This window comes from Castor canadensis, chromosome 2 (genome assembly GCF_047511655.1).
Source record: "Castor canadensis chromosome 2, mCasCan1.hap1v2, whole genome shotgun sequence".
Taxonomy (NCBI): domain Eukaryota; kingdom Metazoa; phylum Chordata; class Mammalia; order Rodentia; family Castoridae; genus Castor; species Castor canadensis.
Window position 1 is genome coordinate 144,016,913 of NC_133387.1, and position 24,752 is coordinate 144,041,664.

The 24,752-nt window shown below is 34.8% G+C and overlaps 1 protein-coding gene across 1 annotated transcript in view; it reads left to right on the top strand.

Annotated features, from left to right (window-relative positions):
• Unc13c (unc-13 homolog C) overlaps nt 1–24,752 on the top strand; it is a 541,194-nt gene that overhangs the window by 151,019 nt on the left and 365,423 nt on the right. Inside the window, exons 4-6 of the mRNA XM_074065986.1 lie at nt 21,148–21,226; nt 22,369–22,374; nt 23,482–23,553. Coding sequence (XP_073922087.1) covers nt 21,148–21,226; nt 22,369–22,374; nt 23,482–23,553 — 157 coding nt within the window. The remainder of the gene's footprint in view (nt 1–21,147; nt 21,227–22,368; nt 22,375–23,481; nt 23,554–24,752) is intronic.

Consider the following 24,752-nt stretch of genomic DNA (forward strand, 5'->3'; position numbering starts at 1 on the left):
AAATACACTCGAATAATGCAATTTGCCAGTGTTTCCATTAGCTTCCTATTAGATATTAAAGTTATTAGATATTTTTCATGGCAAAAGTTATTGATCCATATTTTAATCATGAAATTTTTACAGAGTTAAATAAAAGTACTAACAGAAGTTTTAGGTTTGACACTCAGATTAACTTTTGTAATGAAGAGTGAGGCTTTAAAGTACCTTACTACATTGACTGTCTTGGAAGAAGTTGATAATGTTGTTTGAATATGTCAATTAAAACATAGTAACACAAAACTGTCCCTTAAATTGAGAGTGTCTAAAAGCTGTTTTATTAAATTTAAATGTGAAATCCATGTAAATGCCATGAACAGTACCAATGAAGATGGAGATGGTATGGAAGTGAAATAGAGAAGCTAGGCATAGTAACTCTCACCTGTAATCCCAACTACTAGGGAGGCTGCGATTGGGAAGATGATGGCTTGAGGCCAGCCCCATCAAGGAGTTCAGCATATCCCATTTCAGCCAATAGCTTGGTGCTGTGCCATGCACCTGTCATCCCAGTTACACAGTACACTGGGATTGGAAGGACTACAGATCCAGACCAGCCATACCATCTCAATAGAAAAGAGATGAGTTTGGTGGTATGCATCTGTTATCTTAGCTATGTAAAAAAAAAAGTTAGCTGGATCCTATCTCAAGAAACAAGCTCTGTGTGGTGATTCACACCTGTAATCCCAACTACATTGGAGTAAGAGTTAAGAGAATAGCAGTCCAAGGCCAGCCTGAGGCAAAAGCAAAACGCTATCTGAAAAATAAACTAAAGCAAAAAGAGCTAGGAGCAGTCCTCAGTTGGCAGGCCTTTGTTTTAATATCAAGCAAGGGGCCCAAGTTCAAACCTCAGTACTACCAAAAACAAACAAAAAATGTTTAGATAAAATAATCAGAATAATGGATAATTTTAAAATATAAAACTCTATTCCATTTCTATATTCTGACAATACAGAGTTAGAAATGTAACAATAAAAAAATTCATTACATTAAAAAGAGTATAGTAACAGGGTAGATAGTGGTATTTATCACATTTTGGGGGGGAAAATAACTGAACTCACTTAAAAAAACATAAGTAAATGGATCAATATACTATGTTCATGGATAGGATTGCCCAAACATAAAGGTATCTATTTTCTGTAAACTGATCTGGAGGTTTGATGTAATTACAATTAATAACAAGGTTTTTAGTCACTTGAAATCATCTATAATTTTTATCTAAGACAAAGAGTAAAAATAATTAAGACAGTCCTTTTAAAAGTATCCTAACGTCACATTTTAAAACAGAATAGTATTGGGGAAAGCAAGGGCAGTACTATCATAAAGTTCAGCATGGTGATTACCTCTGAAGAAAAGTGGAGAGAATAAACAGTATTGGAAACAGTATTGGCCAGACAGTAATCTCCCTCAAAAATTAGTGACTTGTAAAGTGACAAGGAAGAAATTCAGTTAAATGAAATTAATGCTGGTGCTTCTGAGAAGTTGACTGGCATAGATTGAAATTGGGTTTATCTAAGGCAACTTTCTCTAGTTGAAGTATTAAGTTGTTTCTTTGAAGGCTGGAGGACATAATTTAACTTTTACAAAGGATTTACTATCTTCAAAGAGAATAAAATATAATGAAATCAATGATTTTATGCTACTAATGCATAATAAATTGTGGATTTGTAGTAAATATTCAATCTTATAAAGGTAACCCTCTTCTTGATGTTATGCAGATCATAAAAACTGAAAAATTACCTTCTTAAAATATTTAGAGATGGCTTTTGTTTTTCTCCTGCAATAGTCTCTCTCCCTTTGCACTGTTCATTTAATATGATTTCCTCCTGCCTAAACAGATCTTCATGGAGCTGCAATCCCTCACCTTCCAATCAACTTAAGTGATCATTTCCATGAAAAGAAGTTATTTTATATAATAGCAAAGGTTTTGAGTTTTTTCCACTGAATTATTCTGACTTCACCTATGCTCCTTGAAGCAGTTTCTAAAAGGAACAGGTTAATAATTGGAACACTAAATCATTCCTGTTTTGAAATTTAAATGGTAGATTATTCCTAGAGCCTGGGCTATGAATCACTGCTTACTGTATTTTAAAACTCTGTCATCTTGGTTCTCCTCCCTTAGACAAAGCAGAACATCCTCACAGCTGGGCAGTAAACCAGGATCAGGTAAAGGAAATGCCTGTTGGATACACTTCTGTCTAGATCAGACAATAAGTCCTGTTAAAGTTATTTGTGGCACTTGTCATGAAGTGTAACGTGTAAATTGGGAGTCTTGTGCTTCTAATAGATATATTTACAGAACATTTAAAGAGGCAATTCTACATGTTATGAAACAATTGCAATTTGGAAATTACAGCAAAGTGAAACTGCAAGTCAAGATCTCTGGGTTTATGAAATTGCTCTGGTAAGATCGCAATTCATGGATGTCAAAAGTCTAAAGTGGTGACCTCGGGTTGTGTTTACAACTCCCAACATAAAGCATTGTGCTGGGTTGTTAAAACATAACCCACTCCTAATGGAAAATAAATCCCAAGATATCTGACATAGCGAGAGTAACTTGGGTCTTAAATTCAGTTTTAGATCTCATAGTCTGAGAAAGGAAGCATTTTTATGTGGTACATTGTGCCAGTTTAAGGTATCAGTGACCCAGTGCTGATGGTGGAAAATTAGAGAAGAGAAAGGGCAGGAGTAGAGCTGCAGAGGAAAATTATTAGGGTAGGGGGAAAAGAAACAACTATGAAAACAGAACTATGACTGCTAGCATTCTACAATTATTCAGGTATTTGAGGGAGTCGGGTAATCCATGTAAGTTAATTACCCAGATAATTGAAGTACCTAGTAAAGATACGTTAATTAATATTTTATTGGGATAATTTTAGTAAGTATCTTAAAAGTGTAGCTTTGCCTTCTTAAACAAGATATTTCAAATATAATTTATTTGTTTTCTTAAAATGACTCAATTTCCATTGTGAATGTCAATCATTACTGTGTAGTCAAGGAAAGGGCTATGAAATCAGACTTCCTGGATTCAAAGCTCTTCTCTGTTTTTGCTAGTTGTATGATTTTGGAACAAGATATATTTAACATCTGAATACTTCAGTATGTTTACCTATTAAGTAAGGATAATAATAGTTTTGTCTCATGAATTTACTATTTGTACTCAATGACTTAATGTGTGTGTATCTATAACAGTACCTGCAGCACAGAATAAGAGCTAATAATAGTTATTATTAAGCAATTCAAGTTTGTTTATTCATCCATCCAGTATTGTAATATTTATTGCACAAGTTCTATCTACAGGTGTTCAAAGCACCTGTCTGTACAGCAAAAACCCCTTATGAGAGTTGAATTTGAGCAGGCAGTGATGAATAAAACATAAGCACAACTAAATTAGATTATGTGTAAAAGTGCCATAAGAACCATAGGAAAGGCAAAGCAAAAATAGAGGGGATTGGGAGTGTTGAGTTGAGGTGAATTTTAGCAGAGGGGAAAGGCAAAGTGCAGGCTGGTATTAAACTGAGTGGCAAGGGTATGTAAGACTGAGTGAAAAAAATATGAGATTTAGACACTGTGGATAGTATGATGTGTATCATATATATGTGATATATGATATTAAACATCACATATAATAAATAAACCTAAGATATAATGCTTTTTGAGTTCTTATATTAGTTTTTCTAGAAAAAGGGAAAATCCCTTTCTGATTCTCTCCTTTGTGCATTATTTTCCTTCTAATACATTTACATTTATCAGTTTTTATCTCAGCAATGAAACAAAAATGCAGGGTCAACAAAGAGAAACAACTTTTTTATGCAATGTGAACCCTTAGTAAACAAGGTGAGTCCCCTAGACTTTGAGAACCTTGTTCTCATCTTCTTAGGTGAGGCTCAGAGCTCTCACTCTAAAGGCAAGTGTCCCTGGGGTACTGCAGCTGGTCTTCAAACACCTCTGCTCCTCACCCTAAATGACACCATTCGGCTATATGGAGACTTAAGTGTCAGAGTGGGGTTTCTAGATAGAAATAGAATCATGGTAGAATAAATCTAGAAACCTAAAGGGGGAAAAGGCATTTGCTAACTCTCCCATTTGAGTACTTATTAACTTTATCTGAAAGATTATAGGCAACCCAGAGCCATAATTCTATACTCCAGTAAGAAGTTAGCCTATATTGTCCAGAGACAGAGTAAAGAGTTTCCTCAGCTGACCTTTACATTTTATGGGGATTTTTATCTACCACCAGCTATTGTTGGTTAAACAGGGATTGTACATTTTGTATTTTTCTTTCAATATGACAGGCAGGACATACTGAAATGTTTTAGAATTGGGATATTGAATTTATATATTACATTGAACTAAGCAAGATAAATGACAGAGGAGACAAAATTGCCTGGCACATATTAAAGAATATTTATTTTATTTAAAGTGTGTATAGACATTATGTTTTACAATTACTTGACTAATATTTTTAATCAGTTTTCTGCCATTTTATAGCTGTATTAACATTAATCAAATTTAATGTTAATTAAATATTTTCTTAACCACAAATTCCTCTTCTGTGATACAGAAATGATAGTTCTCACTTGAAAGGTTATTATGTGTATTACAAAGAATGCTTACACAGAAATAATTAGAATAGTTGATATATAGTCAGAATTCAATAAGTGAAAGACACGTTTATTATAATTTAATCTATTAGGCAAGGAAACTTACTAACCTGTATTTTTATCTAGCAAAACAAATGATGATTTTTATTAGTGATTTTTTGAAAGTTATTTATATCATTTTAATTACTTGTTTGTCCCTAATTAGATGATTAATACTTCCAGTCATGGTCTTGAGCTAGGATTCTGTGGCATAAAGTATTTTTGTACCAAAAAGCAATGGTGTATTATTCTAAGTTACTTCATGATGAGTGATTCAAGCAGCATGATGCAAACCTTCCCCCTTTTGAACTACCTGATATAGCTTTACATATTTTGGTTTTATATAACTCAAAGCTTTATAATTACATACATCATCTTATGTCTTCCTAACAAGTATATATGTCTCTTTAATGTCAATAAATAACTTACTTTATGCTCTCCACGTCAATAACTGTGAAGTGCCTAGTATTCTATCCACTTGCAAGCTGAGAAGTTAGCCAATCACAGTTGCATAGATGCTGGCAGAAGACACCAGATACCTGGGTCAGAGACAAAGGATTCTGTCACTCATGCCACATGAAGAAGCATGAGCTTCATATTTGCATCAATTTCCTTGTCCTCAGTGTCACAGGGTGATGTGGGGGTGGACATGGGTAGGTACAGGATACAGTAGATTTGCATCAGTTTCTAAGCTTGAGAAACTATAATCTTTTAAAAGCAACAAAAGCAAACTTTCTTCATATAGACACTGCATTTATTATACTCATCAGCACACAAAAAAAGAATCTGTCCTCTACTCCAGGGAAGTAGACACTACAAAAGGCTGTAGTGACTCCACTAGGAAGATGTGTAGATAATAAGAGACCTAAGAATTAAGTCTTTCAAAATTCTACAGCATTTAGTAGTCTAAGTATATAGAGTAGGTCCTCAGTCAATGTTCAACTGAATTAACTTGACCAGAGAATTCTCAAAAGTGCACTGAATTGAAGTCATCACTATAAATTACATGACTATTTCTGATTACCTTTACATTGAATTTCCTTTCAATTGGGTTTCTGAGAAATATACTAGCTTTTAAGAACTCAAATATTTCTACAAGATGATATAAAAAGATGCTGAGGGTCCATTTCAATCAAATATAGAAATGAAGAGGAGCAAAAGAAGTGGCAGATTTTAGGAGTTTCTTATTAGGATGTTAGAGTTGTGGTTAGTAGTATGCTGGTAAATATTTTACCACTGGATCTCAAAATCAATAGTTTGTAACATTTGCCTGGTTTCCTAGTATACATTATCCACCTTTGGTATACTGCAGGCTGTTGCTGTGACCTCTCTGAATGTGGAAGTGGGGAAATGTGTATATAGTATACTTCTCCAGAGCCATGGGGCAGCTCCAATGCACCACTAGTTGTGTTGTGCAAAATGGGAGTGATGATGTAAAAAAGGTCATTCCCCAAAGCCTTACCCATTATCTCAATGTTCAACCTCAGTAGGAGGATGCAATGATAGTGGGCTGGGTACTATGATAGTGGGTACATGGAATATCCATCTTTGGCAGATCTCATCTTAGTCAATTTTTCTATAGAAAAAAAATCAAAGGTAATGAGTTTGCTTCACAGCTGTCTAGCCTGTAAGCAGAGGGTCAGATCAGGATGTTAGTTTTCACCACTATAATACTATTATGATCAGAGACAAAGTCTGTTCTTTCCTCATACATTGTCTCCAGGTTGTAAGGTAAGAGCCAGGAGATTACTTCTTATTGGTTTATCTGCTCCTATCACCCAATTATTCTATATGGGATCTTAATTGTTATTGGCTTGAATGCTTTAGCTCACACAGGGAGACAAGATGATTGAGTTATGGCTTGAGGAATGATTATATTTGTGACTTTCACCTGCTGCCTGGTACAAGGTTGCTACTTTTATTGTCTTATTAAAGTGCTTGCAGTTTGTAACACAAGTTGGTATATGTTCTCTTTACTACATTCACCAAGGCAAAATAATCAAAAAAGGTAAGTAACTAATCTTTCATCAGGTCAAACTACTGAAGAAAAATCCATGCGATAGATACTGGGGATGAACACCAGAGAGGTACGCGTCCAAAGGAAAAAATTCAGGTAGATTTTTAGATCATTTTTGTGTTACTGTCTATATTCAGAAATATGCTTGCTTTCAAGTAACCATACTTACATATCACTGGCAGGGTGATTTTTGCATAAATTGAGAGAATCAAATGTGACTCTAGCATCAAAACACATTGAAAGAAGATGGCAAAATTGTGTATGTGAAAAGGTGTTGCTTATAGAGGCTGGAGAAAGCAGAAAAGGTCATCGCTCCACTTCTTTAGTCAGCAAGCCAAATCTTCTAAATATATGTAGCTTGTTTCTCTCCTTTCCTCTCCCCTAATTAGATCTATATTTGTTTTAAATACTGGATTTAAAAAATGTTTCTAGAATACTAGTTTGACTCTGATAGCAGTTGATTGCACATTAAGCTAATCATAGATGGATTTGCCTTTGTTTAAATAGTTAGAATTACTTTTTTGTCGGGTGTGTGTTTTATAAAGCACCATTTCAGTTCCAACAACTGTACCTGAAAACAAATGACATATCCCTCCAGAAGAACAAATAATTCTTATTCTCTACTTAATACTTGATTGCCTTGAGGAGGCAAAATGCCTCTATCTTAAGAACAGGAAGAACAACATTTGAATGAGAGAAATAATGAATTGATTTATTTTCCAATTTTCAGACAATCATACCTGTCACAACAATAATCTTTGTTCTAAACCCTAAGGCAAAAGAAGGAAACTGGGAAAGTCTTTTAATTTCTAATTATTCAAGACGTGTGCATGTCTCTCTGTGTGTGTGTTTTAGTAGAGTGTTTTATAAAGGGGATTTTTCCATTCAATTGTATTTATTTACTAAATAATTGTGTAAAATCCTATACTAAAGATCAAAAGTAAATTGTATATAGTTCTTATTTTGGGGCATCCACAATCTGTGAGGAGTTATATATGAGCTAATAAAAATGAGTGTAGTGGTATCCTGGTGAAATTGGTTTAAGTTTTTAAAGAGCATGCAGTTGAATCTTGTTAGGTTTCTAAGCTTCTGATCATTTGCATAGCCCTGAGTAATCACTCCCTTGAGTACCTTCATAGGTTTCAGACAAAATATTTTGTAGCAGATAATTGTTTTGTAACTTGCCAAGCATAATAGGTAGTTATGCTTGAAACTTTACAAGGTGAGACCTATTCCAAAGGTCCAAGAAGGCTTCTAGCCATAGGAGTCAAGGTCATATATCCCGGAAAGCAAAGGCACAGCTTGATCTACTGAGGGAGAGAAATAACAAAATGGAAATCAGTGGTCAGCAAAAACAAACATGATCATATGTACATTTAGATGTAGAACATATTTGAAGTAGTGGAATTACTCTGTGGCACTTGGGGAAGGAGGGAAAGGAAAAGCAAATGATAAGTCAACAATACTGAAATGCATTACATCTCTGCAGCTAGAAAATATTGTTACATGTACTGAAAACTGTTGAATAATGGCAGGTGGGAGGGAATGGGGTGAGGGAGATTAACAGAAGAGGTTGAACTGACCAAAGTTTATTCACAGCTGGGATACACTGAGAAACCCCTTTGAACATTGACTTTGGAATTTAAAATGACTGTAAAATATGTTCAGTGTGTATGTGTGTGGGGAGGCACTTGCAGGGTGTGGAGGGTGAATGAGTGGAGGAGATGAAGGTGAGGGAATGTGGTTGATGGGCTTCATATATATACGTGAAATAGAGCAATGAACCCCCTTGCAACTGCTTTAAGTGGAGCAGGGAGGGAGCTGCAGGGGGAGGGCAGATAGTGGGGGCAATCGAACCAATGTACAATGTAAGGCTATTGGGGATTGGCACAATGAATCACCCTGTAAATGAATAAATGCTAATGAAAGTGAAAAATATAAATCAGTGGTCAAAAAATTCAAAAATATGGTTGATATTGCAATATTATTCTATCCTTGCATGTTTGAATCAACTGGAATTGTTTCAACACCCATCCCCTGGTTTTCTGTTGATTAAAAACAGTGTGCATTTGCTGCTTTTCTAAAATCAGACTTTATTCTACCCTAAGAATTGCATAATTTCCCTTAATAAGACAACCATGGGAAAACATACAATCAATACTTGACTTGGTTGTCTTCTTTGTGAATTGGGTACTTAATAAGATACAGAGTGAGTTTTCTTCACTCTTCGTTCTTTGTTCTTTGAGAAAAGGGCCTGGACAGCCTTCCTTAGTACCATCTAGGAAATCTAAAACCCTGGGTGTAAAATGTCTTTAGTCTGAGCTAAAAGTCGTGTGAGGTTTTGTGTCCCTATCAACATGGAACTAGGAAACCATAAGAAGAAGCATGCAAGAAATGTCTGAAAATCAGAAGGATGAAGAATGTTTGGTAATCAGTATCTTTATTCTCTGTCTTTAGGTACTACTGATTTTCATTAGTGATAGGAAACACAGTAATTATTAAAAACTTCAGGAGTTTAAATATGATGCATACTTCTAAAGAACAGTATAGTTGAAAGGAGTCTAAGGTTTCTGCTCTAAGAATTGTAGTTTCTTTGCTAGTGGATATTTTATTCTAATTAATGACATTTAAGTAAAGCCTATTAAAGAAGCAGGACCATCATTAACTCTGAATTATTTTATTTTATAAACTGGTATAAATGGGTACCTAAATTTTCAGAAAATTACTCCAAACCAAAGAACATTCATATACACTTTTCATATTTATTACAGTAGTTTAAAAACTAGCACCCTAAAGTGAGACCCTACATAGAATGAGTTTTAATTTAGGGGAAACTCTTTTCAAATAATAATAACCTGTGCTTAATTATGAGAAAGCATGGGAATTGCATTTTTAAAAAAAATTTGTTTTCTGTAATATATGATAATGTCTGAGGGTAATTTTAGGTAAGTAAAACTTTATGGGGTGGGTTGGTGTCTTTTTTTTTTTTTTTTAGTACTGTGGATTGCAGTCAGCACTCGCTAAGCAAATGCTCTAGCCCAGCTGTGGAACTTTTTGATTTACTTCACTTGTCAGCACTTTTTCCTTGTAGTTCTGTTTTTTCAGATAGGGTTTCTCCTTTTCCCCTGGACTGGGCTTGAACATCAGTCCTCCTATCTCTGCCTCAAGAAGCTGGGATTACAGCTATGTAAGACTAGGTCCAGTTCAAAAGCGTTTTTGAAATAGGGAATTGCAAACCCTGTAAAAGACTATACTATCTACTTTATAAACAATTTGTTAAGGAAATGAGCCCTCAAAGGTACAAACTGTAACTGAGTTTCTAGAAGTTAATCCCTGAACAGCTGCTGTTATCCCTAAACATAACAGGAAGCAACCCTTCAGGGGAGTGTTAAAAGCTGTACTTAGGTTTTTGCTTTCTTAACTCATATCAAAAACCTAGGCCTATTTGATTATTTCTTTTGGTATAAAAAAAGATTTTTAATTATTGGAAATATAATTTGTAATCCCCTTTTCCACAAGGACAGTATATATTACATATTCTTCTAATCTCTTTCAAAACTTAAAAATGGCATTAACTTCTCAAAAATAATGTAAAGATGGATAATGAGGTTGTCAGTGCTTTTGAATCCATGTTTCAAAGGATCAAGGGTTTAGGGATTTAAAAAAAAAAGGCCTGTTAAAAGTGTTAAGGAGCATTATGGAGCTTTAAGAGGTCAATTGCCCAAGAAAGGAGAAAGTAATTTAGTACAGTACAAAGTCTCTCTTTGACAACAAGGCCATTTATTCTTTAAAATATTATAGCAGTTTGAATTGGGAATTTTACCAGAGTTCATAAAGTTCAATGGAGGGGTTGAAAAAGAAAGACCCTCATTATGGAATCCATTAAGGAATCAAGGATTACAATAACAGTCTTTTAAACCTTCTCTCCTTTATTTGTCCTCAAGCCCATCATGAAGACCCATGAACTGCCATGGTCTTAAAACTTTGCTGTCTGTCATCATGGTAGTCCCATGGTTAAATTTCTACAGGAAGATAGATATGGATGGATGGTTTTGCTCAAGATGAAATGAAACAGATAAAGCAGAGATGGGGAAATTGGTTAGTAGAAAGTCAATGAATGAATTCCAGGCATAACACAATAAAATTCACAACTAATAAATGTGATCAAACATAAAAGACAGAAATGTAGGGGGGGGAGGGAGGAATGACCTATCATGAAGGAAGATGGACAAGCCTTAGAGCCCTGAGTATTTCTAGCTAGAGGCCATAACTTTCATGTCTTAGATAGACTTTTAAATTCTTTACAGCTCAGTCTCCATATCCCTAAAATATAAGATTGTTGGAAGATATCAGTGTCTTAGGCTGCTTCACTTTACTGCACAGATTAGCTGTTACTTAGTATCTTAGACATGTTTATGAAAATGGAAGTAAAATACAAAACAAAATCAAAAGAATACATTCAAAAAATTTTGCAAGGAGAATAATTGGTTCTGAAATGGATGTATTAGCTTGAAAGTGCTAAAAAGCTAGTAGAGATATTCAAGAACATTTAAAAATTTATTCATAGTTTTTTTTGTGTGTTACAAGCATTCAGCTGAATAGACTTGCCCCTTGCCTACTTCAGTAGAATTACATTATACACAAATTTACTATGTGAAAGTAGAGAAAGCACAAGAGAGGGGAAACAAGACAAAATGAGAAAAAAAAAGACCTTTAAATCAATGAACAATTCAACATGCTAGTTTCCTGTCCTATTAATATGTTAATATATGCCTAGAATGAATGAGATGAAAGATAGGACTATGCTGTCTCCAATTTCAGATTCATTTTCCTTTTATATTTCATATGTGAGAAGTATTACTGTTTTCCACACAACCGTGGCCTCTAAGCATAAGCCAATTGCTTCATCTTGTGCATAACTAAGGAACTAGTGATCACTCCAAAGCAAGAGGAAAGATGGCCATACCACTCTTACTGAGAGATGGCACAGTGGTCTCTATTGTGCTCCTTTCCAAAGAGACCTTCAAGGTTACTTTAGAGAACTATATTCAATGTACAATAAGAAACACATACTACTTTCTGGCCTTGATTACGAAAATACAAGAGTTAATGCAAAGAAGATGAGGGAATCTGGACTGATTAGTACAGGGGAGGAACTTTATTCTTTGAAGTTTATTTCTGTTTTGAGACGAAGCTTAGAAAAATATTTGAGAGCATACAAGTGGTGTTTTTTCAGAGATTAGCTCTAACTGAAAAATGGACTAGATTGGGTCATCTGTATCTTGTATAATGAAAAATAACTGTCTAGTATGGTAGATAATGGTGAGGCAGAGAATGAATTCAACCAAGATGTAGCATCACTCGGGCTAAAGTGCCAACCAAGGATTAGCAGAGGAAAGAAGTCTGGACCAAAGCCAAGTCACAGAGGAAGATAACAGAGCTCAAAATAACACATAAGATGCAATTACAACCTGGCTTTTTGACATCTTTCTTTCATTCTCTATGTATATAGCTACCAGCAAGTTCACATCTGCCAGAGGCACCATTTCTAATCTTTTTCTCAGTGTGGAGGAATGTAACTAACCCTAGATCCACAGTGCACCAGCTTACATTCAACCAGCTTCAATATTGTTCTTGTCTATATAATTCTATGATAAAATAATTGCTACCAATATTATAGAATCTACTTATATGTATTATCTCAATCAATGTCCCCAACAATGCTGAAAGATAAATGTTTACTCTATTTTCCATAGCAGATAACTCGTAGAGGTTTACAAATATTTACTGGACTACTAAATATTAGTGTCTTGTATTTTTTCTTCTGACTAAGTCCTTGCCCACTAACCCTTTTCAGACTGAGGTCTCTGCCTTTATCCCTGATCCTCAGACTTCTGTCTCGCTATTTCCAGATAATATTTACCAGATAAAAATCCTACTGTTAAGACAAAGGCTATGGTTTATTTAATGTCATATCTCTCTGTTGTTCAGACATATTCACTTGTACTTCTACTCTTTGTTTTCCCCTGGTACATGCCAGGGCTAATTCTAGGGAAATAGAGATGAGTAAGATGTATCTTCATTTTTTAAGTATGTATTGTAGTGGAGATATTATTTGTAAACAAATAATAAGGGGCTATGACAGAAGACTTGGGAAAATTGTTCTCAGGCACTTTTTGGCTCCAGTTCAACCAAAAGTAGGACAACCTACTGTCAGTAGCAGGTGCTTACCTTTCAATCTACATAGGAGTTAAGAAGCTTATTGGAGAGGGGCAGGAGCCATGATTTCCTCTTCTCCTCTCTTCTTTCCCCCTAACTTCACACCAAGAGTCTTTGATGTTAAGGTTACAGAGGAAAATACTTGGTCATAATGGTATAGGCAGTATTTACATTAACACATACATCAATGAGTGTTATGCTCAAGTATATTTGAGAGAGATAAGTAGGACTTTAGCTGCTGGGTGAGGGGACCAGTAGAGAGAACACTGGGATAAAAGCAGGTAAGTATAGAATAGCATCATGCTCTAAGATGTTCTTGATGGCTGGAATAAGGAACCAGAAATCAGAAGACATGAAACCTTACTGAGAAGTGAAAATTTTATATCCCATAAACAATAAGAGATATTGAATATGAAAATAACACATTTAGATTTGTGTTTCATAAAAATCATTCTCAAGTCAATGCAAAAACTGGACTGAAAAAAAGCAAAGATGTTAGGTGAGATTTGGAATAGGGCACTAATAGTACCACATGCCCCAAACACCACATTTTAACAATTGAATATTGTAAATTATATGTGAAATGTCTAACATACACTTTTATACATTATAGCAAATTAAGATGCATCTTAGTAACTTATTGTGTCTTTAAAATATTGGCAGTCATGCAACAGTTCTACGAGTTTCTCACCTGCATACTCTCAAGCTTAGTTGAAAGTGTCTAGGGAAAATATTCTCTATTTTGTCTACTTTAACTGGTGGCATACCCAAACAACTGCACTGTCTTAATGTTCCACTTTTAAGAAATAAGTATGATTTAGGAATGATATAGGTCCTGTTTGTTTCATTTAGTGCTTTTGGTTAGATTGAGAGCCTATAAGCATCAAAACTGGCAGCACAACTATCTCCTACTTGGAACAAAAAAGAACAGTAAGGAGATAGGTACTAGTGGCTCACACCTGCAGTCCTAGCTACTTGGGAAGCAGAGATAGGGAAGATTGAGATTGGAGGTTAGCCCAGGCAAAAAGTTTATGAGACTCCCATCTCAACCAATAGCTGGACACAGTGATGAGCACCTGTCATCCCAAGCTATGCAGCAGGCTGAAATTGGGAGGATTTCATTCTAGGCTAGCCTATGTAAAAAACAAGACCCTCTCTTCAAAACAACCAAAGTAAAAAGGGCTGAAGGTATAACTCAAGTAGTAGAGCACCTGCCAGCAAACTCAAAGTTCAAAGTTCAAATCCCATTAATGCCAAGAGAAGACAGTAAGGAGCACTATGTTAAATAACACCAAATCAGTGATGCTCTTATAGCATAGAAGATAGTGATTCAGAAGAGATCCCACACATTCACAATCCTGATTTGAAAAGTAATTCCAAACTACTGCATTCTGAATGAGAAGTGAGAAAATTAAGGAACAATAAATTTTCATATTTCCCTTTTCATATATACATGTAAAAGTGATTAATGATATAAACCTGTGTTATGGATTAAGTCAGTTTAAGAGGACTCTAATTTAAAAGCATGGTACCATAATTTAATTAGATTTTCCATAATAATATGTAAAATAATGCTTTCTTTTGCAACAGATGGTGTGTTAGTTTTGATGAAAAATAGAATGAAAAATCCTTGGGAATTGGTGATTAATCCAATGTGGGGAGTGAATCATGAATTACACAGATACAGAAGATATTCATTCTTGACAATAATAGAAAAAGGGAGGGGAGAAGAAAACTTCTCAAGTAGCTAACAGTCTGCAGGTAGATAGTTAAAGGAAGTATATGATCATCAGCAGGAAAGCTGTGTTCAACGTATGTAAAATATATAATGTACGACAAAAATAGCAAGACACAGTATTGTGTCCTTACCTTCAATAACTAAATAAGTACAAATGATTGTAAAAGTCTAAAACAGAATACAATCGTATCAAGGGAAATGGACTTAGAATGATTTGTTATTATTATTTTACAATGCTTTAATGTTGAATAATGCCAAAATGATTAATTACAGAGTCCTATCCAACAATTGTCTTGAAAACACAGAAATAAGCGCATTCATATTACTTTTCTTTATTTCTATGACTTATTCTTTAATTAATTCAATAACTCTTTGATGAGCAGAGCCCACCATTGTATGATTTCCAATGAGAATTAGCTTGGCTATAAATATCAGTCAATTTGCTGTCAGCCTTAATACCTCTGGAAATAATATATCTTTGTATTCAGAAAGATCCACTTTTTAAAATCTGCTTGATATTTTTCTGTTTTAAAAAATTATCCTTTCTTTGGTTTATAATTATTATCCTCTTAAATCAACAGATAAAATTTTATGAATTGATAATATGTTTTGAGGAATGTATACATTGTGGAATGACAATCTGGCTAATTGACATATGCATTACAACATATATTTGTCATTTTGTGATAAGGACACTTAACATTTACTCTCTTAGCTTTTTTAAGAAAACAATATATTCCCTGCAGTCATCATGTTATACAATAGATCTCTTGAACTTACTCTTCCTATGTAACTGAAATTTTATAACCTTTAACCAGCATCTCTTCCAAAACTCCTCCCCTCTGCCAACTGACCCAATGCCTGGTAACTACCATTCTTCACTCTACTTCTTTGGGATCAACATTTAAAGATTCTAAAAAGCAGTGAAATCATGTGGTATTTGCTTGTTTGGGCCTAGTATAATTTATTTAACATAATTTCATTTAGATCATCCATGTTGCCCCAAATAACAGAATTTCCTTCATTTTAAAGGCTGGGTAGTGTTGCAGTACCACGTTTTCTTTGTTCATGCATCTTTAAGTGGGCAATATGTTGATTTCATTATCTCAACTGTTGTGAAAAATGCTGCAATAAACATAGAAGCATAAGTATTTCTTTGACTTTCTTCAGACATGTACCCAGTAGTGCATTGCTGGGTCATATATTGTAAGATGCATCTTTTAGCTTTGTGAGGAAACTCCGTACTGCTTTCTGTGATAACTGTACTATTTTACATTCCCACCAATGGTTCCTTTTGTTCCCTGCATCCTTACCCAACATTTGTAATCTTTTGTCTTTTGATAATAGCCACTGTAACATATATAAAGTGGTATTCCATTGTGAGTAGCTCACTAATCCCTGATGTTGAGCGTTTTTTCATATATTTACGTGACACTTTTCATGTGATATTCTCCTCATGCCTCTTGAAGTCCTTTTCCAATCTCTATACATTCAGTATGTTATCAGCTGTATTTTGAATAGAAATAATCATCTGTACTTAAGTCAATAAAGTAAGTCTTTCTGTCCTCTACCTAAATATCAGATTTCTTAAAAATTACAGAACACAAGTCATTTAGAGAATCTGTATTGTATTTATTTTCCAACATCGAATGACTGAATCAGAATCAACTTAAATCAGATTTTATTGAACTCAACAATTACTTTTAATATTATTATGAAAAGAAAAAAGAAATAGGAAAATCACTGAAAATATTAAGGTTATCTTACCTAAAATTTAAAATTTTAAAGGTCTCACCCCAAAATGATAAGTGAATGAGGCATTAGATCTCTTAATTAGTTTGATTGAATCATTCTGCATTGTTTATGTCCATCAAAACATCCCATTGCATCCCACAAAAGCACAATTTTGACTTGTCAATTAAAAGCATTAATTAAAAAACTGAGTAGTAGTGGAAATGTTGAATTGGGATGTATTTTGCTTAATTTATCTTGTGAATTTCATGTGATTCTTGGCATTCCTGATATTTCTACTGATCTCCTTTTTATCCCATTAGTAATGCCTGTATTGTAAAGGCTCCTTTCTAGGAAAAACACTTGCATACTGGGGAGGAACCATTTGGGGGAAGATTGGGGCTATTTTTGCAGTGAAGTAGGATTTCTGATCTGAAGATGATACTCTCTTGAAACTGGGCATGGTTGTAAAGCCTGTAATCCCAACTATGCAGGAGGGATAGGTGAAAGAATCATAGTTCACGGTCCAAGGCAAAGCCACAAGATTCTATCAGAAAATAAAGCAAAACAGGAATGGGGGAAGTACAAGACCCTGAGTTCAAACCCTAATAGCACCAAAATAATAGTGATGAAAACAATAGCAGTAATACTCTTAAAATATGTTGGAAGAATACCCAAAATGATAGAGGAACCCTGGCATCAATTAGACAAGGCACTTACTTCCTCCTAGCAAAAACCTAATTTGCTCTTAAGAACATGAGTTTTGAGGTAAGATAAACCTGCAGAGGAAATCAAGCTCTGGCATATAATGGTTCCATGATCCCAGGTCCAGATGCACTGCTTAACTTTAGTTTCATCAGATGTAAAACAGGATTAGTTATGGGCCCCAACTCATGTCACTGTTGTGATTAGGAAATGATCCAGTCCTAAGCAGTTGAGCATGGTGAGCCTAAGAGAATGGTTTGATATCCTGCCCACTGCCATTTTTAGGTAGTCTCTTCCAGGTGATTCTGAACTACTACGTCTCCATTTCTGCATTTATAAAATGAAAGATGTAACTATACTTGTATGTCATAGAAATTTCTTAGAATAAAATGGGGTGATATGAACAAAGTGCTTAGAATAATAAGCATTCTGTCAAGGCTAACTGTAACTGTTAGCAGTGTAACTGGCACCTGGTATGCACCACAGAAATATTAACTATGCTTAGCCAGTTTGTTGGCTATAGTCAGAACCATCTTAATTCAATCAACAACACCAAAAAAGGCTGAAACCAAACAACTTGTTCCTAAAATCAGTCTCAACTTTATTTGCCTGTCTGCTATGAGCAGTTTGGATGACTAGACTACCTCTGACCCTGTTGATTAAGCTTAGTTTCTTCTAGATTTTTACTATTGAGTTTGAACCTGACCTCTTGCCTGGAAAGTCAATGATTTTATTGACTGATATTCCCACTCTATCGTTTTTTAATTTACTCTTTCCCACATCTCTCCTGAAGACTGAAAGACTGCCAATAAATATTACAAAAAATATTTCTGTTTGTGTAGAATTTATCAAGTACTGTTCTATCGATGAAGAGTTGAGGCCAAACACTCCCCACTTCATGAATGCTGGGCAAACGCTCTGCCATTGAGCCACACCTCCAGCCCAGACTGCTTTTTTAAGGTCTAGGCTTGCAATGAAGCTTTGTTATTACTTTATGTATAAGTAGGATCATGAAAATGTATGTTTATATAAACTTATTATAGTAATGATGAAATTGTAAAAGTAAAAGCAAACACAACCTGGTTTTAAAAAATTAAACTCGTTTGTGAAGGTGAAGATGACATTTTCATTGTGTTGCAGTTTTCCAAATTAAAAAACGTAAGTTCAGTGAAAATAAATGGCAAATTCAAGAGAGAGATGCATTTTGGGTACATGTCGTCTAACTTAGGCTCATTATTTCATAATGCTCAGATTTGACCGAGTCCTTGCATCTCTGTGTTCTCACAAGTCAAGCACAGGAAAGAAGGATCAGACTCCAAAAATGCATGTGTGTAACCTATTTCCAAATTTTTGAGTATATGGGATTGGCTCAAGATTCTGGGTACACTTTGAGAATTTGAAATAAGTTTGATGAGAAGGAAAATATAAATAAAAGAAATAAATGGCTTGATAGGTAGAAAATATGCCATTCAATTACATAACGCTTTTCAGTTTATAAAATCCCTTTCTCAGTCATTATCTCAATTGAATGTGTTTCTTTACATAGGTATGAAAGTTACATTATTACAGAGTCAAAACATTTCAAAACACTGGAAGGCATCTAGTTTGAGTGATGTGCAATGTAAAAGGAGGATATTTATTAGCATCCATATTAATAATACTGTGCACATGGGGAGAAAGAAATTTCTTGTAATCATAATCTAACATTTTATCAAATGATACTGACAAAAGCCACAGAAATCCACTTACTTAGATCTCTTCCCATGTATTTGATGTTTTGGATGTGAGAGGGTCAAACAGGAGTTGGTGTGGAGAAACAAGAATACTGGAAGAGGGCAGGAAGGAAACAACAAGTTTCAGTAGTTGGTAGTTGATGTGCTTTTTGCAGATGGTTGTTAGGAAAAAAATAAGTTAATTGCTTTTTCCCCTTTCCCAGCCTGAGGTTTCTTAAAGATCTGGTGAGCATTTAATGTTCTCACCACAAAAAAGATGATAAATTGGGGAGGTGAAACCTGTATTAACTTGATTGAATCTTTCTGCAGTGTGTTCATAGATTGAAACATTGTATTACAGCCCACAACTATATGCACTTATTATTTGTCAACTAAAAATAAATAATAACAAAATGGAAGCTATGAAAAGACAAAGTTATTAGAAGGAAGAGGAGGAGGAGAAATAAGAAGAAGGAAGAAAGGAGAAGAATAAGAAGCCATCAATTCACTTTTGTGAATCAAATTCATAAACTCTGACTCATTGTGATTATTACAGCCCTTTGGCTAGAATTGACCTTATTCTGAGCAATGACAGAAGCCACATTCAACTTTTTTTCCCTTAAAACTAGGTCTCTCTATGTTGTCCAGACTGGCCTCAAACTCCTAGGCTCAATCATTTCTCTGACCTCAGCCTCTCAAATAGCTGAAACTACAGGTGTTTGTCACTACACCTGTCTCATGTATGAGCTTCTTTACTATAAAGTGGTGAACAGGATCTTAAATTTCACCTCACCCCACTGTGTGTGTTGTCTTCCCTTCTTTTCTCTTTCATCTTTATCCATGTTCCACATTTACACTTCTTCCTTATCCTATAACCCCAAAGGAAACTTTTAATTGAGGTACTTGACTATAAGAATAATTTTTCATGATCAACATCCTCCCTATAGACATGCAATGGTTTTAATTGCTAACATTTATTATTGCATTTGATGTCATTTCCAAATATATAAGTTATGGCATTATTACTATCCATATAGTACCATTTTATCTTTATTACTATTTGGATGTTATTATTTTAATGTGAGTTGTATGATGAATGTTGTGATTTGTCCAAAAAAGTAGCCTATGCTACTAAGAAAAATTCAGTAAGACAAGCAGTTGTCTTTTGTTAAGCTAAGCTGCAACTGCATAGAAGGCATCTCTCTGTCAGTGGAAAACTGGACTATAAAAAAGACTGATAGCATATTATTGGTTGTTGTAGCCCCTTGCCCCTTGCAGTGGCAGAGCTGTGCAGCGTCACTGAAAGCCATAAGCTGTGTTGATCACCACGAATAAGTTAACAAGAGGTTTGTAGACTAAGCAGGTACTCAGTGATTTTTAGCAGCTTTTTGGCTGCACTAAAGTTTTAAATGCAAAAAAACACATTAGTATAAAAAAACTGAACTGTACTACATCTATAATATAGCAAGAATCTTCTCTTTCTCTCACCCAGTTTTACTGCACAGAGCTGTGTGTTTAAAAAATATCCTTTTAGATGTTTTCTGTGCATATATAACCACACACACAAATGGGATTGTACTGAATTTATTAATATGCAAGCTTACTGCTTCTACTTAACATATTAGGAGTATGTTTTCATATATGTACTTAAATATTTTCTTAACTTGCTTTGATTATCACATCCTTCCTATAAATCCACTTAACTAATACATTATTGAGGGATGTTTAGGTTACCTACTTTTTTTTTTCTTTTACTATTACAAAACTACCTCAATGACTATCCTTATACAACAAATTATTTTAATCCCTTGCATTTGTCTGTGAAATAAATTCAGGTAAATGGAACTTTCAGGTTCAGAGTAATAATAAATATTTTAATTTCGATCATGGTTCCTTAAAATGCCATTTTGAAGTTGAATCTTGACAGATGCAGTGCACAGCATTTTTTTTTTAATCAAGGTAATTTTGTTACTGTTGCAGACAGGTCAAAGTTTCACTAAAATTTCTTTGGTTCTTTTTCTTTCTGAGAGTATAAACTTCCATATACCTAACAATTTTGATTCTCTTCTCTGTGATACCAATGGAAAAATAATATTCTAACCAGGCCATTTACATTTCAACTCTTGGAGCTGTCTAAGCAAGCAAGTGGTCAGCTGCTGTGGTAGCTAGAGTTTCTCCTTTGCACTGAACAAAGTCCCAAAATCTTGGATCCTTGTTACTTTACAAATTAGTTGAAAACCACAATGTACACTTAGTTTTTTCCAGCCTTCACATGAACAATGGATATTTTTTTTCTTGTAAGGAAGTCATTTTATCCATTAAAATCATTGCTTTTATTCCCTTTTCCAGGGCTGGGCGGGGATTTTATGGTATTGACAGCATGCCAGATCTCCGAAGGAAGAAAACTTTGCCTATTGTACGAGATGTGGTAAGTTACTCCTCTTAAATCTTGCTGGTCACGTGCATTTACTTTTTTCACTATTAAAACGTAACGTTCTTCTCATTAGAATCTAGCCTACAAATATTTGATAGAGCAAAATATATGAGGCCAGATTCTGTCAAGTCTTACTATTTCTTTAAAATGTATTTGATGAAAGAAATAACTCTAACCTCTCAACCACTTTTGATATTAGTTGAAATTACACTTTCAGTTAAAATGACTCTATAATTGAGCCAAGGGGAATCACACAGCATGGTACTGCAACTGGACTTTGATGTATTCAGTGTTGTGAATGACTGCAAGCTTCACTTGCAAAGTTTAAGACTTGCCTGGAACTTCTTCACTTTGACCCCATAGAATTAAATACTTTATAAAGGAAGCAGATAATTTTAATCCACTCTTTATTCTTTTATGTTAAGGTCAATTTTAGCCAAATTAATAAACTCTTCTATCTAAAGAAAACCATGGTTCCCAAGTCATTCAAATTTTTATTAATCCAGAACATGACTCTGAATAACTCACTCTCTTACAATGAAATACTTTAAAGACCACCTAGAAATGCAAAGGATTGATAGTGTGATAGTAGTCTATATAAGATTATTAAGAAAGAAACATCCCGTCAGCATAAAAAATATTTTTCATCATCTAAAATGTTGTTACCCCAGGTATGGTGTCACATGCCTATAATCTGAGCACACAGGAGACTGAGGCAGAAGGATCATGAGTTTGAGACCAGCCTGGGCTACATAGTGAGACCTGTTTCCAAAAAGAAGTTACATTTGTCTATGGGCATGTAGAGTTCTTAATAGTTTATGACATAAAAATGTATTTCCCCAAAGAAATATAAATTTCCTTTTAAGTAACAATGTGCATAATTTTTATACCAGAATCTTTAAATTTTGCTAAAAAAAACCCTTCATCTGAATACCATGACTTTGGTTTCAAATAAGATCTTGCCTTTAAAGATCTCATAGTGGAAAGCATGACATGTCATTGCAGTTGTTCAGATTCCTGTCACTATAGTGTGATATTATTTTAAAGTGTTGGATTAACTTAGCATTGTTCTTATCCTTCCCACCTCTCATGTTTAATTATTGAAACTTTGTTTGCTTTCCCTCTGGAATCTTCAGGCTATGGTAAGTGCTTTTCAATTTATTTGATTTTAATTTGTCAGTCCTCTCAAACATTCACTGCCCTTATTTATAGGGACATGATAGAGAAATAGAGACATGCAAGTTTGAGAAGTTTAGATCCTTCAGGAATTTAACTCTGGAATTTAAGTATGTATACAACAAATGGAAATGGAAGAAAACATAAATTTAGGAACAATTACTTACCAGAGATGAAGAATTATCTTGGGTAAACCCTTAGTAAGCCTTCTGTATGTTGATGCAATAGGGGTGGAAATGGGCATAAGTGGCTTCTTTCCTTGGATGTATGCAAAACTTTATCTGAATGTATGGCTTCATAATCCCAAGGAGATATATTTATGACCAGGTGGGTCTCTAGGGATAACCAGCATTATTCCACTTGGCTTCCCTTCGATGGGATAGCAAATTTAATGTTCCTAGCTGGCACTTCTAATTTCCAAATTTCTTTATAGCATTGCTGAGTTTATTATATCACAAATGTTTTTGGGTAGGAAGCAGATGAAATTGTTCTATTTCACTGGTTTGAAAACTAAAAGGACTTCATCCTTATCACTTATGTTTTCAGCATTAAGCAGGAAAAATTTATCTAGCTATAATGATTCTCAGTAGATAAAATGGGCAACTAGAAGAATATATCCTGGCTAAATATGGGGGAAGGTTCTAAAGGGCACTGAACTACTCAAGATCCAGTGAGCATTAGTTGTGATTCAGGGCCACGATGCAAGTGAAGGAGGCTCAACCTCACAGATAGAGTTCCTGAAGGGATGTGACTATGAGTACCTTGGGGAAGAATAGGTTCCAGAAGCCTCTTGCTAGCTGGGGAATCCTTGGACTGGTCATATACCTTTTGGGGCCTCAGTTTCATCACCTGTAAAACACTAGGGGTTGGGTCTAATGATCGGCAGGATTTTCTCCAGTTTCAATATTGTATAACTTCACATTCCAGATGCACTGAGATTGAAAATGGCAGGTTCCTGTTGACTGAAACATGAACAGTGATAGCCAATATTCTTTTATTTTCATGTTCTAATGAGCAATGTGTACTTTACAACTCCCCCATGTATTAATAAACCATAATTTTGTTTACTTCAGACCCTAGCTGCCCGGAAATCTGGTCTGTCTCTGGCTATGGTGATAAGAACATCACTAAACAATGAGGAACTGGTAGGTGCAGTATCAATTACTAATCATATATTGATCAGAGTCACAGGAACAAAACCATTCTTCTTCAGCTACTCATTTGTAATATTTTTTGCAATGTTCCATGACTAACTTGGAGCATGGGGAAATCCTGGCCCCAATAAAACTTCCCTAGAACCTCAGTTTCACTGTCATACCACTTATCCTCCATTCTTTACATATGCACGCACCTTCTTACCTTTATAAATGTTATTCTGACCTAACTTAGTTGGCCTGTTATTCTCCTCATAGAAAAATTCTAATATTTCACTTCTAAGCTTAAGTTTCACCTCTTTTATGAGGTTTTTCCCAAACATTATCCTCCTTGTCTGATTGAATTATTAGTTTCCTCCTCTGGGCTTTTATAGCATTTAATCATGTTCTCTTTAGTGTAATTTGGTTAGGAGTGAAGGCTGCTAGGTGCGAGTCCCATCTGTGCTACTTAATTAGCACTGTTGTATCCTTCACATTCTACAAGTTCTCTGAATCTGGGTTCCCTCACCTATAAAGTGGGGTAATAAAAAGAACTGAGAGGATTAAGGGAGAGACACAGCATAGGACATAATAAATGATACATATGAGCTCTTATTACTTTTGTTATTATAATTTCTGTGATTATTTTGCATAAACCTTACCATTTAGACTCTGATATTTTTGAGGGTAGTACTCTATCTTGTTTGGTATTCTTGTTAAGAGGTTTCATCCCCATTAGTATACTGTCAGGCATGAGATAGATGCTTTGTAAATTCTTGTTGAATAAAAGAACCATACTGATTAGAAAATACAAGTAGGCTGCAAATATTCAGGCCAGCAATTCTTAAACTTGGCCCATTAGAACACCTGAGGGAGCTTTAAAACATATCGATACCTGGGTCTCCCAGCAATTCTGGCTTAATTGGTTTCAGGTACAGCTTGTACAAAAGGGATTAAAAAAAAAACAAAACAAAACTCGTAGTGTTTGTGCCTTGGATGCTGTGCTGTGGTCACTCCATACTGCACACTCAGATGGGAATTTACTGAGAAAATTTGTCTGTGTCCTTCCTTATAGGAACTAATATGTAGTACCTATCCCAATTTGGGCAACTTTGTCATCTACATAGAATACAAGTTCTGCAAATATTGAATCTCTTATTTTAACTTTGTATACATGACATTTAATGATGAATATTTACCTCTGTGTTCCT